Source organism: Perognathus longimembris, chromosome 14 (assembly GCF_023159225.1).
Source record: "Perognathus longimembris pacificus isolate PPM17 chromosome 14, ASM2315922v1, whole genome shotgun sequence".
Lineage (NCBI taxonomy): Eukaryota > Metazoa > Chordata > Mammalia > Rodentia > Heteromyidae > Perognathus > Perognathus longimembris.
The window spans coordinates 62,046,842-62,062,048 of NC_063174.1; the positions used below are offsets into that span (position 1 = coordinate 62,046,842).

Sequence of the window (15,207 nt, forward strand, 5' to 3'; positions counted from 1 at the left end):
CCCAGGCCGCCGCCGGACCCCATCCTTTGGCTCTGTGCCCCGGGCCTCTCCTGCTCTCCTTCATGACCTCCTCGCCCCTGCGGTGACCCACTGCCTCTGGGTGTCACCTCCCTGTCTGGCCACCCAGCCACCCAGCACCAAGATGTCTTCCTACCATGCCGCGCCCCGGGGGGGGCGGGGGGAGAACGCAAAGCCGGTGGTGTGGTGAGCAGAGTGGGGCGGCCCGGATGGGGAGCGGCCGGGCTGGCGGGGGGTCGCGCCGGGGGACGCAGCCGTGCGGCTTGCCTGGGCGGGGCCTGATCTGAAGCGCTGTTTTGAGCAGCGCCGCCAGCCCTGGACCTGGGGTCCCCTTCCTTGCCCCGCCGTTTCCCGGGTGCTGTCTCCTCCTTGTGCACTCCTGGCACAGTGCCGGTGCCGGGAGAGGACGTCTCTGCTGTGCGGTGGAGGCACGGTGTGTGCACGCACACCTGTGCACCAACACGGGCACACCTGTGCCCCCGGAGCCTGTGCCTGCCTGTGCGGACACGGCTGCAAGTCATGCCATGTGTGCACACGCACATGTACGCGTGCCCGTCCTGCCCACGCGGGGAACGGCCCTCTCTGCCTCTGCTGCGTCCGCCCTCGGGCTGCTGCCCACAGCTCAGGTGACAGCCAGGGTTCGAGCCCTCCCCACCCGACCCAGAAACCACAGCCAGAGTGGCCGTGGAGCCCGTCCACCGCGCCCATCGGTCAGCCTGCGGCCATTGCCCTTGGCCCTGCTGGCCGGAGCTGGCCTCCTCGCAGGTGCTGTCGAGAGCACTAGCCTGGCCAGGGTGTTGGCCGTGAGCCTCGGGAACACGCTCAGTCGCACTCGTGGTGAGCACACGCAGACCCCGGGTCGCACTCGTGGTGAGCACACGCAGACCCCGGGTCGCACTCGTGGTGAGCACGCAGACCCCGGGTCGCACTCGTGGTGAGCACACGCAGACCCCGGGTCGCACTCGTGGTGAGCACGCAGACCCCGGGTCGCACTCGTGGTGAGCACGCAGACCCCGGGTCGCACTCGTGGTGAGCACGCACGCAGACCCCGGGTCGCACTCGTGGTGAGCACGCAGACCCCGGGTCGCACTCGTGGTGAGCACACGCAGACCCCGGGTCGCACTCGTGGTGAGCATGCACACGCAGACCCCGGGTCGCACTCGTGGTGAGCACGCAGACCCCGGGTCGCACTCGTGGTGAGCACACGCAGACCCCGGGTCGCACTCGTGGTGAGCACACTAAGACCCCGGGTCGCACTCGTGGTGAGCGCGCAGACCCCGGGTCGCACTCGTGGTGAGCACACAGACCCCGGGTCGCACTCGTGGTGAGCACACGCAGACCCCGGGTCGCACTCGTGGTGAGCACACGCAGACCCCGGGTCGCACTCGTGGTGAGCACGCACGCAGACCCCGGGTCGCACTCGTGGTGAGCATGCACACGCAGACCCCGGGTCGCACTCGTGGTGAGCACGCACGCAGACCCCGGGTCGCACTCGTGGTGAGCGCACGCAGACCCCGGGTCGCACTCGTGGTGAGCACACGCAGACCCCGGGTCGCACTCGTGGTGAGCACACGCAGACCCCGGGTCGCACTCGTGGTGAGCGCGCAGACCCCGGGTCGCACTCGTGGTGAGCACGCACGCAGACCCCGGGTCGCACTCGTGGTGAGCACGCAGACCCCGGGTCGCACTCGTGGTGAGCACACGCAGACCCCGGGTCGCACTCGTGGTGAGCGCGCAGACCCCGGGTCGCACTCGTGGTGAGCACGCACGCAGACCCCGGGTCGCACTCGTGGTGAGCACGCAGACCCCGGGTCGCACTCGTGGTGAGCACACGCAGACCCCGGGTCGCACTCGTGGTGAGCACGCACGCAGACCCCGGGTCGCACTCGTGGTGAGCACGCAGACCCCGGGTCGCACTCGTGGTGAGCACACGCAGACCCCGGGTCGCACTCGTGGTGAGCACGCACGCAGACCCCGGGTCGCACTCGTGGTGAGCACACGCAGACCCCGGGTCGCACTCGTGGTGAGCACACGCAGACCCCGGGTCGCACTCGTGGTGAGCACACGCACACGCAGACCCCGGGTCGCACTCGTGGTGAGCACACGCAGACCCCGGGTCGCACTCGTGGTGAGCACACGCAGACCCCGGGTCGCACTCGTGGTGAGCACGCAGACCCCGGGTCGCACTCGTGGTGAGCACGCACGCAGACCCCGGGTCGCACTCGTGGTGAGCACACGCAGACCCCGGGTCGCACTCGTGGTGAGCACGCAGACCCCGGGTCGCACTCGTGGTGAGCACGCACGCAGACCCCGGGTCGCACTCGTGGTGAGCACACGCAGACCCCGGGTCGCACTCGTGGTGAGCACGCACGCAGACCCCGGGTCGCACTCGTGGTGAGCACGCAGACCCCGGGTCGCACTCGTGGTGAGCACACGCAGACCCCGGGTCGCACTCGTGGTGAGCACGCGCAGACCCCGGGTCGCACCCGTGGTGAGCACACGCAGACCCCGGGTCGCACTCGTGAGCACACGCAGACCCCGGGTCGCACTCGTGAGCACACGCAGACCCCGGGTCGCACTCGTGAGCACACGCAGACCCCGGGTCGCACTCGTGGTGAGCACACGCAGACCCCGGGTCGCACTCGTGGTGAGCACGCAGACCCCGGGTCGCACTCGTGGTGAGCACGCACGCAGACCCCGGGTCGCACTCGTGGTGAGCACACGCAGACCCCGGGTCGCACTCGTGGTGAGCACGCAGACCCCGGGTCGCACTCGTGGTGAGCACGCACGCAGACCCCGGGTCGCACTCGTGGTGAGCACACGCAGACCCCGGGTCGCACTCGTGGTGAGCACGCACGCAGACCCCGGGTCGCACTCGTGGTGAGCACGCAGACCCCGGGTCGCACTCGTGGTGAGCACACACAGACCCCGGGTCGCACTCGTGGTGAGCACACGCAGACCCCGGGTCGCACTCGTGGTGAGCACACGCAGACCCCGGGTCACACTCATGGTGAGCACACGCAGACCCCGGGTCGCACTCGTGAGCACACGCAGACCCCGGGTCGCACTCGTGAGCACACGCAGACCCCGGGTCGCACTCGTGAGCACACGCAGACCCCGGGTCGCACTCGTGGTGAGCACACGCAGACCCCGGGTCGCACTCGTGGTGAGCACGCAGACCCCGGGTCGCACTCGTGGTGAGCACGCACGCAGACCCCGGGTCGCACTCGTGGTGAGCACGCAGACCCCGGGTCGCACTCGTGGTGAGCACACGCAGACCCCGGGTCGCACTCGTGGTGAGCACACGCAGACCCCGGGTCGCACTCGTGGTGAGCACACGCAGACCCCGGGTCGCACTCGTGGTGAGCGCGCAGACCCCGGGTCGCACTCGTGGTGAGCACACGCAGACCCCGGGTCGCACTCGTGGTGAGCACACGCAGACCCCGGGTCGCACTCGTGGTGAGCACACGCAGACCCCGGGTCGCACTCGTGAGCACACGCAGACCCCGGGTCGCACTCGTGGTGAGCATGCACACGCAGACCCCGGGTCGCACTCGTGGTGAGCACGCAGACCCCGGGTCGCACTCGTGGTGAGCACGCAGACCCCGGGTCGCACTCGTGGTGAGCACACGCAGACCCCGGGTCGCACTCGTGGTGAGCACACGCAGACCCCGGGTCGCACTCGTGGTGAGCACACGCAGACCCCGGGTCGCACTCGTGGTGAGCACACGCAGACCCCGGGTCGCACTCGTGGTGAGCACACGCAGACCCCGGGTCGCACTCGTGGTGAGCACACGCAGACCCCGGGTCGCACTCGTGGTGAGCACACGCAGACCCCGGGTCGCACTCGTGGTGAGCATGCACACGCAGACCCCGGGTCGCACTCGTGGTGAGCACGCAGACCCCGGGTCGCACTCGTGGTGAGCGCGCACGCAGACCCCGGGTCGCACTCGTGGTGAGCACGCAGACCCCGGGTCGCACTCGTGGTGAGCACACGCAGACCCCGGGTCGCACTCGTGGTGAGCACACGCAGACCCCGGGTCGCACTCGTGGTGAGCACACGCAGACCCCGGGTCGCACTCGTGGTGAGCACACGCAGACCCCGGGTCGCACTCGTGGTGAGCACACGCAGACCCCGGGTCGCACTCGTGGTGAGCACACGCAGACCCCGGGTCGCACTCGTGGTGAGCATGCACACGCAGACCCCGGGTCGCACTCGTGGTGAGCACGCAGACCCCGGGTCGCACTCGTGGTGAGCGCGCACGCAGACCCCGGGTCGCACTCGTGGTGAGCACGCAGACCCCGGGTCGCACTCGTGGTGAGCACACGCAGACCCCGGGTCGCACTCGTGGTGAGCACACGCAGACCCCGGGTCGCACTCGTGGTGAGCGCGCACGCAGACCCCGGGTCGCACTCGTGGTGAGCACGCAGACCCCGGGTCGCACTCGTGGTGAGCACGCAGACCCCGGGTCGCACTCGTGGTGAGCACACGCAGACCCCGGGTCGCACTCGTGGTGAGCACACGCAGACCCCGGGTCGCACTCGTGGTGAGCACACGCAGACCCCGGGTCGCACTCGTGGTGAGCACACGCAGACCCCGGGTCGCACTCGTGGTGAGCACACGCAGACCCCGGGTCGCACTCGTGGTGAGCACACGCAGACCCCGGGTCGCACTCGTGGTGAGCACACGCAGACCCCGGGTCGCACTCGTGGTGAGCATGCACACGCAGACCCCGGGTCGCACTCGTGGTGAGCACGCAGACCCCGGGTCGCACTCGTGGTGAGCGCGCACGCAGACCCCGGGTCGCACTCGTGGTGAGCACGCAGACCCCGGGTCGCACTCGTGGTGAGCGCGCACGCAGACCCCGGGTCGCACTCGTGGTGAGCACGCAGACCCCGGGTCGCACTCGTGGTGAGCACACGCAGACCCCGGGTCGCACTCGTGGTGAGCATGCACACGCAGACCCCGGGTCGCACTCGTGGTGAGCACGCAGACCCCGGGTCGCACTCGTGGTGAGCGCGCACGCAGACCCCGGGTCGCACTCGTGGTGAGCACGCAGACCCCGGGTCGCACTCGTGGTGAGCACACGCAGACCCCGGGTCGCACTCGTGGTGAGCACACGCAGACCCCGGGTCGCACTCGTGGTGAGGACACGCAGACCCCGGGTCGCACTCGTGGTGAGCACACGCAGACCCCGGGTCGCACTCGTGGTGAGCACACGCAGACCCCGGGTCGCACTCGTGGTGAGCATGCACACGCAGACCCCGGGTCGCACTCGTGGTGAGCACACGCAGACCCCGGGTCGCACTCGTGGTGAGCACACAGACCCCGGGTCGCACTCGTGGTGAGCACACGCAGACCCCGGGTCGCACTCGTGGTGAGCACGCGCAGACCCCGGGTCGCACTCGTGGTGAGCACACGCAGACCCCGGGTCGCACTCGTGGTGAGCACACGCAGACCCCGGGTCGCACTCGTGGTGAGCATGCACACGCAGACCCCGGGTCGCACTCGTGGTGAGCACGCAGACCCCGGGTCGCACTCGTGGTGAGCACACGCAGACCCCGGGTCGCACTCGTGGTGAGCATGCACACGCAGACCCCGGGTCGCACTCGTGGTGAGCACGCAGACCCCGGGTCGCACTCGTGGTGAGCACACGCAGACCCCGGGTCGCCTCCGCGGCTGCCTGCGGTGAGGCCCGCGCTGCCCTCCGTGTTCCTTGCGGCCTCGTTCTTTCCCGCAGTTCCGGTGTGTGCGTGGCCGGGTGGGCTGGTTGTAGGCCGTGTGGCTGGCCTGGGTGGAATCCGCTGTGGGCCGGAGGTGGGAGGTGGGAGGGAAGTTTCCGGAAGAGGGCCTGGGTGGGTCCTGGCACTCCTGCCATCCAGGAGGGCTTTGGCCAGGCTGTGTCTGAGAACAGGGCCCTGGCCGGCAGGGGTGGCGTAGGTGGGCAGAGCAGGCACGAACAGGGACTCGTGGGGACCCTCCGTGCAGCCAGATACGGGGAGGGGGTGGCCCCCAGGCCCCCCAGCCAGGAGCCTAGAGGCCTGAAGGAAGAGGTGGCAGTGTCCCAGTGAGCACCCTCCCCTCCCAAGACCTCAGGAGACGGGCTGGGGCCCTGCGGGAGGGCTGGCGACCGGCGCGACCCCCGGCCTGCGGGAGGGCTGGTGTCTGGCGTGACCCTGGCCTGCGGGAGGGCTGGTGTCTGGCGTGACCCCCAGGCCTGGGGGAGGACTGGTGTCTGGTGTGACCCCCGGGCCTGGGGGAGGGCTGGTGTCTGGTGTGACCCTGGCCTGCGGGAGGGCTGGCGGCTGAGGCTGGTGTCTGGTGTGACCCCCAGGCCTGCGGGAGGGCTGGCGGCTGAGGCTGGTGTCTGGCGTGACCCTGGCCTGCGGGAGGGCTGGCGGCTGAGGCTGGTGTCTGGCGTGACCCTGGCCTGCGGGAGGGCTGGCGGCTGAGGCTGGTGTCTGGCGTGACCCTGGCCTGCGGGAGGGCTGGCGGCTGAGGCTGGTGTCTGGCGTGACCCTGGCCTGCGGGAGGGCTGGCGGCTGAGGCTGGTGTCTGGTGTGACCCTGGCCTGCGGGAGGGCTGGCGGCTGAGGCTGGTGTCCGGCGTGACCCCCGGGCCTGGGGCCCCAGGACGGGGGTGGGAAGGAGCAGCTTGCTGTGGGATCAGCCTGGGATGAGGGCTTTGGGCCAAGTCAGAAGCGGAATCTGGGGACAGGGCTGCAGGTCTCCGTGTCAGCCCCCCAACTGCCCACGGTGTGTTTGGGGGCAGCCTGGGGCCGGGGCGGGGCCGGGGCGGGGCCGGGGCGGGGCCGGGGCGGGGCCGTGCGCGGAGGCCGGCCCTCAGAGCCGGGCGGAGGTCACTCAAGGATGGCACGTCCCGGGAGACCTGGGGTGCAGGCCCCTCACGTTGCTGCTCGTGCTGTCTTCTACCCCCCACCCCCCGTCAGAGCCGGCCGCCCGCGCGGGGGGCCGGGCTCGGGCGCCGCCTCGGGCCGCCCAGCTCCAGGGCCGTGTCTGTCCGCGCGGCTCCTCGCCAGGGCCCGAGATGAGAGCTGGGCTCAGCGGGGGTGACGGGGCCCCTGCCCCTCTCTGCAGCCCCTGCCTCGGAGGGGACCCCCTAACCGGCCCCGCGCCCGGGGGGAGGGCGGTGGTGGCCCTCCTCCTCCCAGGAGGGACAGCGGCAGACCTCCCGTCAAAGGGGCTGCTGCTGGGGTCCCCAGGGCGGCCCGAGCCCCGGGCACCCACTGTCCCTGGTGCCCTGGCTGGGTCAAAGGCTGCCGCCTCCCTCCCTCCCGCTGGGCCCAGGCCTGTGGCTCCTCAGGCAGTAGGGGCGACCCGTGGGGTGGGGATGGAGGCTGGGGGGGGCGCAGTGGCTCATACTGGTGACACAGACTGTGTCCTGACTGGGGGGAGGGCGGCCCGTGGCTATGATCCTGACTGGGGGGGTGGCCCTTGGCTATGATCCTAACTTGGGGGGGGTGGCCCTTGGCTATGATCCTGACTGGGGGGCTGGCCCTTGACTATGATCCTGACTGGGGGGCTGGCCCTTGGCTGTGATCCTGACTGGGGGGCTGGCCCTTGGCTATGATCCTGACTGGGGGGCTGGCCCTTGACTATGATCCTGACTGGGGGGCTGGCCCTTGACTATGATCCTGACTGGGGGGCTGGCCCTTGACTATGATCCTGACTGGGGGGCTGGCCCTTGACTATGATCCTGACTGGGGGGCTGGCCCTTGACTATGATCCTGACTGGGGGGCTGGCCCTTGGCTATGATCCTGACTGGGGGGGCTGGCCCTTGGCTATGATCCTGACTGGGGGGCTGGCCCTTGGCTGTGATCCTGACTGGGGGGCTGGCCCTTGACTATGATCCTGACTGGGGGGGGCTGGCCCTTGACTATGATCCTGACTGGGGGGCTGGCCCTTGGCTATGATCCTGACTGGGGGGCTGGCCCTTGGCTGTGATCCTGACTGGGGGGGGGGTGGCCCTTGACTATGATCCTGACTGGGGGGTGGCCCTTGGCTGTGATCCTGACTGGGGGGGGGGTGGCCCTTGACTATGATCCTGACTGGGGGGTGGCCCTTGGCTGTGATCCTGACTGGGGGGCTGGCCCTTGGCTATGATCCTGACTGGGGGGCTGGCCCTTGACTATGATCCTGACTGGGGGGGGCTGGCCCTTGACTATGATCCTGACTGGGGGGGCTGGCCCTTGGCTGTGATCCTGACTGGGGGGGGGTGGCCCTTGACTATGATCCTGACTGGGGGGGGCTGGCCCTTGGCTGTGATCCTGACTGGGGGGGGGCTGGCCCTTGACTATGATCCTGACTGGGGGGGGCTGGCCCTTGGCTGTGATCCTGACTGGGGGGCTGGCCCTTGGCTGTGATCCTGACTGGGGGGGTGGCCCTTGGCTGTGATCCTGACTGGGGGGGGGTGGCCCTTGGCTGTGATCCTGACTGGGGGGGTGGGGGCAGGAGGAAGCTGGCGGCTGTCCTGGCAAGGGGTCCCAGGGAAGATGAGACGGCCCGGGTGGGAGTTCCCGTTGTCTGTTGAGGTGTCTGAGCAGGGGCAGGCAGGTGGGGGTCGAGGGAGCCCCCCCACCGCCCGGGCCCTGGGTAGCCGGGGGAGCACTGCTCCCAGCTGCGCCCTGTCCTCCCCCTCAGGGCCCTGTGCCGGCCTCCCCCGCCTGCCCTCGGGAGGGAAGGGCCTGTCCCACGCCTGGACCGGGACGGGGTGCGGGGGAGGGCGGCCCTGGGCGAGGCCTCAAGGCGGCCCGGGGTGGGGGTGCCCCGTGTCTTGCGGTGGCTTTTGGGGGCATGCTCCATGTGCCCGCCTGGCTCTGGTCCCCAGGCTCAAGAGCAAGTACGGGCACTGTGGTGGGCATGGCCGCAGGGGGCTCTGCCCTTGGGGTCCCTTGGGGGCTGCGGGGGGCTCTGCCCCTGGGGTCCCTCAGGGCTGTGGGGGGCCCTGGGACTGTGGGGGGCTCTGCCCCCTGGGGTCCCTCAGGGCTGTGGGGGGCCCTGGGACTGTGGGGTGCTCTGCCCCTGGGGTCCCTCGGGGGCTGTGGGGGGGGCTCTGCCCCCGGGGTCCCTCGGGGGCTGTGGGGTGCTCTGCCCCCTGGGGTCCCTCAGGGCTGTGGGGGGCTCTGCCCCCGGGGGGGGGCTCTGCCCCCGGGGTCCCTCAGGGCTGTGTGCCTGAGGTCCTCCTTGTGCTCCCCAGTCCCGCAGTGTGGACAAGCAGCACGCTGTCATCAACTACGACCAGGACCGAGATGAGCACTGGGTGAAAGACCTGGGCAGCCTCAACGGGGTGAGTGCCCCAGGGCTGCGGCCCCAGCTCCCGCCCCGCCCCCTCCTCCCTCCCCATCCCGCCCCGCTCCCGAGACCAGCCACGCGGGCTGCTGTGTGGACAGAGGGGCAGGGAGGAGGCCAGGCGGCAGGGGAGCCCGGCTGGGGAGAGCCGGCCAGGTGTGCGGGCCGGAAGGACAGAGACGGCCCTGCCCGGGCACGGGTGGTGAGCAGACCGCCTCGATGCGTGGGCGGGCTCGGGGTCCCCGAGGGCCCCGTCCCGGCCTGATCTGGGCACCCCAGAGAGGTGTGTTCCCAGGCGTGGAGCTCAGCCGGGGCACGGGAAGGCTGACTGCCGTCCTGTGCTTCCCTCCTCCTCTTCACAGACGTTTGTGAACGACGTACGCATCCCAGATCAGAAGTATGTCACGCTGAGGCTCAATGATGTCATCCGCTTCGGCTATGATATCCTTTCCCTGAGCGGGCCCTCGCCTCCTCCCGCCCTTCCCGGCTCCTCCAGGGCTGCAGGCGTCCTTGCTCCGGGCAGCTAGGCCTGGGCTCGCTGCTTGTCCCGTGTCCCGGCCTTGAGGTCCTGCACGGCTTGGGGGACAACCCACTACTCTTTGGGTCTTGGCTTGACCCTGAGGCCACCAGGCCGGACCTGGTGTGTTCTCAGCTTGCAGTGTGTATGTGTGTCTGTCTGTCTGTGGGGGGAGTGTGCCTGTGTATGTGTGTGTGTGTCTGGGGGGGAGTGTTCATGCATGCATGTGTGTGGGTCTGTGTGTGTGTATCGGGGCCGGGCCGCCCCAGGAAGGAGCCCTTCTCCTGTTGGCCGTGTGTGTGTGTGCATGTGTGTATGTGTGCACTTGTGAGTGTGTGTCTGTGTGCGTGTATCGGGGCCGGGCTGCCCCAGGAAGGAGCCCTCCTCCCGTTGGCCGTGTGAGTGTGTGTATGTGTGTATGTGTGCACTTGTGAGTGTGTGTATGTGTGCATTTGTGAGTGTGTGTGTATATCGGGGCCGGGCTGCCCCAGGAAGGAGCCCTCCTCCCGTTGGCCGTGTGAGTGTGTATGTGTGTATGTGTGCATTTGTGAGTGTGTGCATGTGTGTGTATGTGTGCATTTGTGAGTGTGTGTGTATATCGGGGCCGGGCTGCCCCAGGAAGGAGCCCTCCTCCCGTTGGCCATGTGTGTGTGCATGTGTGTGCATGTGTGCATTTGTGAGTGTGTGCGTGTGTGCATGTGTGCATTTGTGAGTGTGTATGTGTGTGTGTACCGGGGCCGGGCCGCCCCAGGAAGGAGCCCTCCTCCCGTTGGCCTGGCCCCGGGCCTCCGGCTCCCGCGCTGTCTTCTCCTTAACACAGCCACATCCCAACATGTACGTGCTGGAGCGGGTGCTGCACCGCGTCCCTGAGGAGGCGCTCAAGGTCAGTGCCGCCCGCCCCCCCGGGGACCTCTGCCCCCGCCGCCCCGCCGCCGGCTCTCCCTGCCCGAGGCTCCCGTCCCGGCTGGGGTGTCATGAGTCAGCCCGGCCCGGCCCGTTCCGCCTGCAGACCCGGTCTAGCCGGCGAGGATGCAGCCGCCCTCTCTCGGGGCTGGTGGAGGGGTCGCTGGGTGGGGTAGAGCGAGGGTGAGGGCGCGTGGCCCGCCTCCTGCGGCTGAAGCTTTCAGCGCCATCCTGGGGGAGTTTGATGGACAGGCCGAGCAGGGAGACCGGCGGCCCGGGGGCCTGCTGGGTCAGCGGACGAGAGGGGCGGGAGCCTGCTGGGAGCGCCACGGGTGGGGGGGGCAAGGTGAGGAGCGACGTGGGTGTGGGTGTGTGCGCACGTGCGCACGCGCGTCCTGATCCCAGGCTTGAACTCACGGCCTGGGCGCTGTCCCTGAACTTTCGTGCTCAAGTCCGGCGCGCTACCACTTGAGCCCCAGCTCCACTGCGAGTGTCCGGGCGGCTCATTGGGGATAAGGGGCTCATAGACTCGGTGACTCGCCTGGCTTTGAACTGCCGTCCTCGGCGCTCGGCCTCCGGAGTCGCTGGGGTGACAGGCCTGAGCCCCTGGCGTCGAGGACGGTCCTGACCGACAGGGTGTCTGGGGAGGACGGGAGCGGTGGCCAGGGCAGTGGTGCATCCCTGGGGCGTCGTGTGTGGCCAGGGCCCGGGGGGGGGGGCGTGAGGATTCTGGGTGCCTTGTGTCAGGCGAGGCCTCTCGCCCTCCCTGGCGTGTGGGCCTTGGGGTGCGGGGCAGGGCCCTGCTCAGGGCGCCACGCGGAGGACCTCGTGGCCTGGGCCCCCGGCTCCCCCGGGCAGGTCTCGCACTCGGGACCTGCCGTGGGTGAGGGCGTCCCAGGGCTGACCCCGCTCCCCCCCCACCCCCCGTCTGTCCTCAGCATGAGAAGTACACCAGCCAGCTGCAGGTGAACGTCCAGGCCTCCCTGCCCAAGAGGGCGGAGCCCCTGCAGGAGCCCGCACCCTACTGCGAGTCCACCCACCCCAGGCCCGAGAAAGGGGACCGAAGGCCCGGCGCAGGTAGGCCCTGGGGGTGGGAGCAGGGCCCGGCCGGGAAGAGGGGGGCAGACGGGGCCGCCGCGGCCCTGCCCGGCCACCGCCCCCCCGTGCCAAGTCCCCCGGGACCCCTCTCCCCGCCGGCCTCCCGGTCCCCGGCGCCCTCCGCAGCCGGGGGTGGGCGGGGAGGGGGGAGCCGGGAGGGGGGAGCAGGGAGGGGAGGCAGCCGGCCGAGGCGGGGAGGCTCACCCCCGCCCCCGCACGGAGCCGGGAGCTGCCGGCCGGCCTGGGAGGGGGGCACGGGTGGGCCTCGAGGGGCACGGCTTCCCCGGGGGCGGCCGTCCACTGGGAACGGGGCGGGGGGGGGGGATTTCCGGAACGTCCTCCGAGCCGCCGGAGCCCGTGGGTGTGGGCCGGGAGGGCTCGCGGCGGGAGGCGGTGCTTGGCATCGCCCCGAGGCCGCCTCCTGGGCCCCCAAAGTGGACGCGGCGCACGGGGAGACGCGGGCGGGCAGCCAGGGCGGGGATGGCGGGGGCAGCCAGGGCGGGGATGGCGGGGGCAGCCAGGGCGGGGATGGCGGGGGCAGCCAGGGCGGGGATGGCGGGGGCAGCCGCTGGCCGGGGTCGGCCATGCGCCACGCGGGCGGCCCTGAGCCCGGCCGGTGCGGCAGCTCCGCGGCGGGCGCCGCCGTTACCGGGGTCTGGGCGCTGCTCCCCCACAGAGGCCACGGCTTACCGCACGCCCCTGTACGGGCAGCCCTCCTGGTGGGGGGAGGACGATGGCGCCGCCCCTGAGGACCAGCGCCAGGAGGAGCCCTACCCAGGTGGGCCTCCCCCCTACCCAGGTGGGCCTCCCCACCCCTACCCAGGTGGGCCTCCCCCCTACCCAGGTGGGCCCCCCCCACCCCTACCCAGGTGGGCCTCCCCCCTACCCAGGTGGGCCTCCCCCGCCCCCCCGGCCGCGGCTCACAGCGCAGGGGAGGAGGGGCGGCCGGGCCGGGCACTCAGCAGGGGGAGGGGCCAGGCGGCCGGGCCGGGGGAGGGAAAGGGTGACCGAGAGCGGCCGGTCCGGGGCCGTGTCCCTCCAGAGCGCCCCAGGGAGCCGCCGACGCAGGGGGCGGAGCTGGACGGGCCCCCCGCCGCCCCGGAGCACCAGGGCTATCCGTTCCGGCGCGAGCCCAGCTACTTTGAGATCCCCACCAAGGAGACGCCGCGGCCATGGCAGCCCCCCGAGGCGCCCACCAAGGACAGGGAGGGGGACGGCGGAGGGACGGCCCCCGTGGTGCAGAGCCACGCCTCCTTCACCATCGAGTTTGACGACTGCAGCCCGGGGAAGGTGAAGATCAAGGACCACATCACCAAGTTCTCCCTGCGCCAGCGGCGGACCCCGGGCCAGGAGGCCTCCCCCGGGGACATGGTCTCGGCCCAGACCAAGGTGGCCGACTGGCTGGTGCAGAATGACCCCAGCCTGCTGCCCCGGCCGGGCGCGGGCGATGACCGCCACAGCACCAAGAGCGACCTGCCGGTCCACAGCCGCACCCTGAAAGGTGAGGGCGCCCCGCGGCCGCCCGGCCTGGGGCAGGCGGGGCCCCGTGAGTCGGTCCCCGTGGGCCCTGGGCATCTGGGATGGGGGGCAGGCCCGGGGCGCCCTAGCCTGGGCTCGCTGCACCGGGGGTCGGGGGGTAGGCCCGGGGTGCCCTAGCCTGGGCTCGCTGCACCGGGGGGCAGGCCCGGCGTGCCCTAGCCCGGGCTCGCTGCACCGGGGGTCGGGGGGTAGGCCCGGGGTGCCCTAGCCTGGGCTCGCTGCACCGGGGGGTAGGCCCGGGGCGCCCTAGCCTGGGCTCACTGCACCGGGGGGCAGGCCCGGCGTGCCCTAGCCCGGGCTCGCTGCATCGGGGGTTGGGGGGCAGGCCTGGCGTGCCCTAGCCCGGGCTCGCTGCATCGGGGGTCGGGGGGCAGGCGCGGCGTGCCCAGCTGGCTTGGCTGGTCTTCCCTTTCCCGTGCGTTCCCCGAGGACCCCCTGCCCGGTCTCGGGCAGCGTGTGGGGTCCGTTCCGTGTGCTGGGCTCCCGTGCGGGGGCCGCGTTTGCTTTACCCACGAGGCCTTGTGTGTGCGCCGCCCGGGGGTGCGAGGCGGCCGTGTCCCCAGTACCGAGGACCCTTTCCGACCCCTGGGGCTCCCCAGGCCACAAGCACGAGGACGGCACCCAGAGCGACTCGGAGGACCCGCTGGCGAAGGCGGGCGCGGGCGGGGCCGCGGCGGAGGCGGGCGGGGAGCCGGCGCGGCTGCAGCGGCAGATCCGGCGGGACCCCCAGGAGCTGCTGCACAACCAGCAGGCCTTCGTCATCGAGTTCTTCGACGAGGACACGCCTCGCAAGAAGCGCTCGCAGTCCTTCACGCACGCCCCGCCGGGGGACCCCAAGACGGACAAGCGCCGCGCCCCGGGGCCCGCGGACCGAGAGCGCCCCGGCCCCCCGGCCCGCGCCCCGGCCGGCGGGGGGCCCCCGCGGGCCGGCTCGCTCAAGCGGGACAGGCCGGAGGAGCGGCCGGGGGGCCCCGCGCCCGCCCCCCGCGCCCCCGCCCGCCCCTTCGGGAGCGTGGGGCACCGCTCCCGCCTGGCCCAGGACTTCGCGGCCCAGGGCCTGCGCGACGGCTCCCCGGCCCCCCGGCCGGGCCCGGAGCGGGCGCCCCCGGGGCCGCCCGGCCCCCCGACGCCCTGCTCGGCCAGCCCCGCGGCCCCGCCCACCCCCCCGCCCCCGCCGGCCGACCCCCAGCTGACGAAGGCCCGCCGGCAGGAGGAGGAGGACAGCCTGAGCGACGCGGGCACCTACACCATCGAGACGGAAGCACAGGACCGGGAGGTGGAGGAGGCCCGGAAGATGATCGACCAGGTGCGGGGGGGGGGGGGGGCACCGACGTGCCTCAGCCCCGTCCTAGCTCGAATGGCTGGTCCGGCGGGCAGGAGGGGGCGGGAGGAGGAGGCCTCAACGCCGAGCTGCCCTCTGGCCGCCCCCCGCTGGCCAGGCCCCGCCCATGGCTGGGCGCCTCTGACCCTCTGTGTGCTTTTCTTCTGGCAGGTGTTTGGGGTGTTTGAGGCCCCAGAACTTTCCAGAGTGTCCAACGCCACCTTCCGCCCCGTCATCAAAGGGGGGGACAGGGAAGACTCCGTGGACGGGGGCGTGGCCCAGAGAATGGCGCTGCTGCAGGAGTTTGCCTCCCGGCCCCCGGGTGCGGCCCCCCAGACGGAGCACCAGGTACCGGCCTGGAGGCCGCTCTGGAAGGAAGGGGCCAGGCCCGCGGCGGCAGCCCGGGTGGGCTGGGCGGGGCCTCTCCTCCAGGGCCGGCGCTCCTGGCAGGCCGGCCCACGCCAGCCTGGAGCGGGGAGGGCCAGCCCCGGGGTGAGCGGC

The 15,207-nt window shown here is 71.8% G+C and overlaps 2 protein-coding genes across 2 annotated transcripts in view; one reads left to right on the plus strand and one right to left on the minus strand.

Annotated features, from left to right (window-relative positions):
• Positions 1 to 15,207, minus strand: part of Ahnak2 (AHNAK nucleoprotein 2) — a 211,084-nt gene that overhangs the window by 159,740 nt on the left and 36,137 nt on the right.
• Positions 1 to 15,207, plus strand: part of Cep170b (centrosomal protein 170B) — a 32,784-nt gene that overhangs the window by 7,335 nt on the left and 10,242 nt on the right. Inside the window, 8 exon segments of the mRNA XM_048362644.1 lie at positions 9,237 to 9,326; positions 9,691 to 9,769; positions 10,670 to 10,728; positions 11,687 to 11,825; positions 12,523 to 12,624; positions 12,889 to 13,347; positions 13,985 to 14,691; positions 14,878 to 15,054. Of these exon segments, the coding sequence (XP_048218601.1) occupies positions 9,237 to 9,326; positions 9,691 to 9,769; positions 10,670 to 10,728; positions 11,687 to 11,825; positions 12,523 to 12,624; positions 12,889 to 13,347; positions 13,985 to 14,691; positions 14,878 to 15,054 (1,812 nt within the window).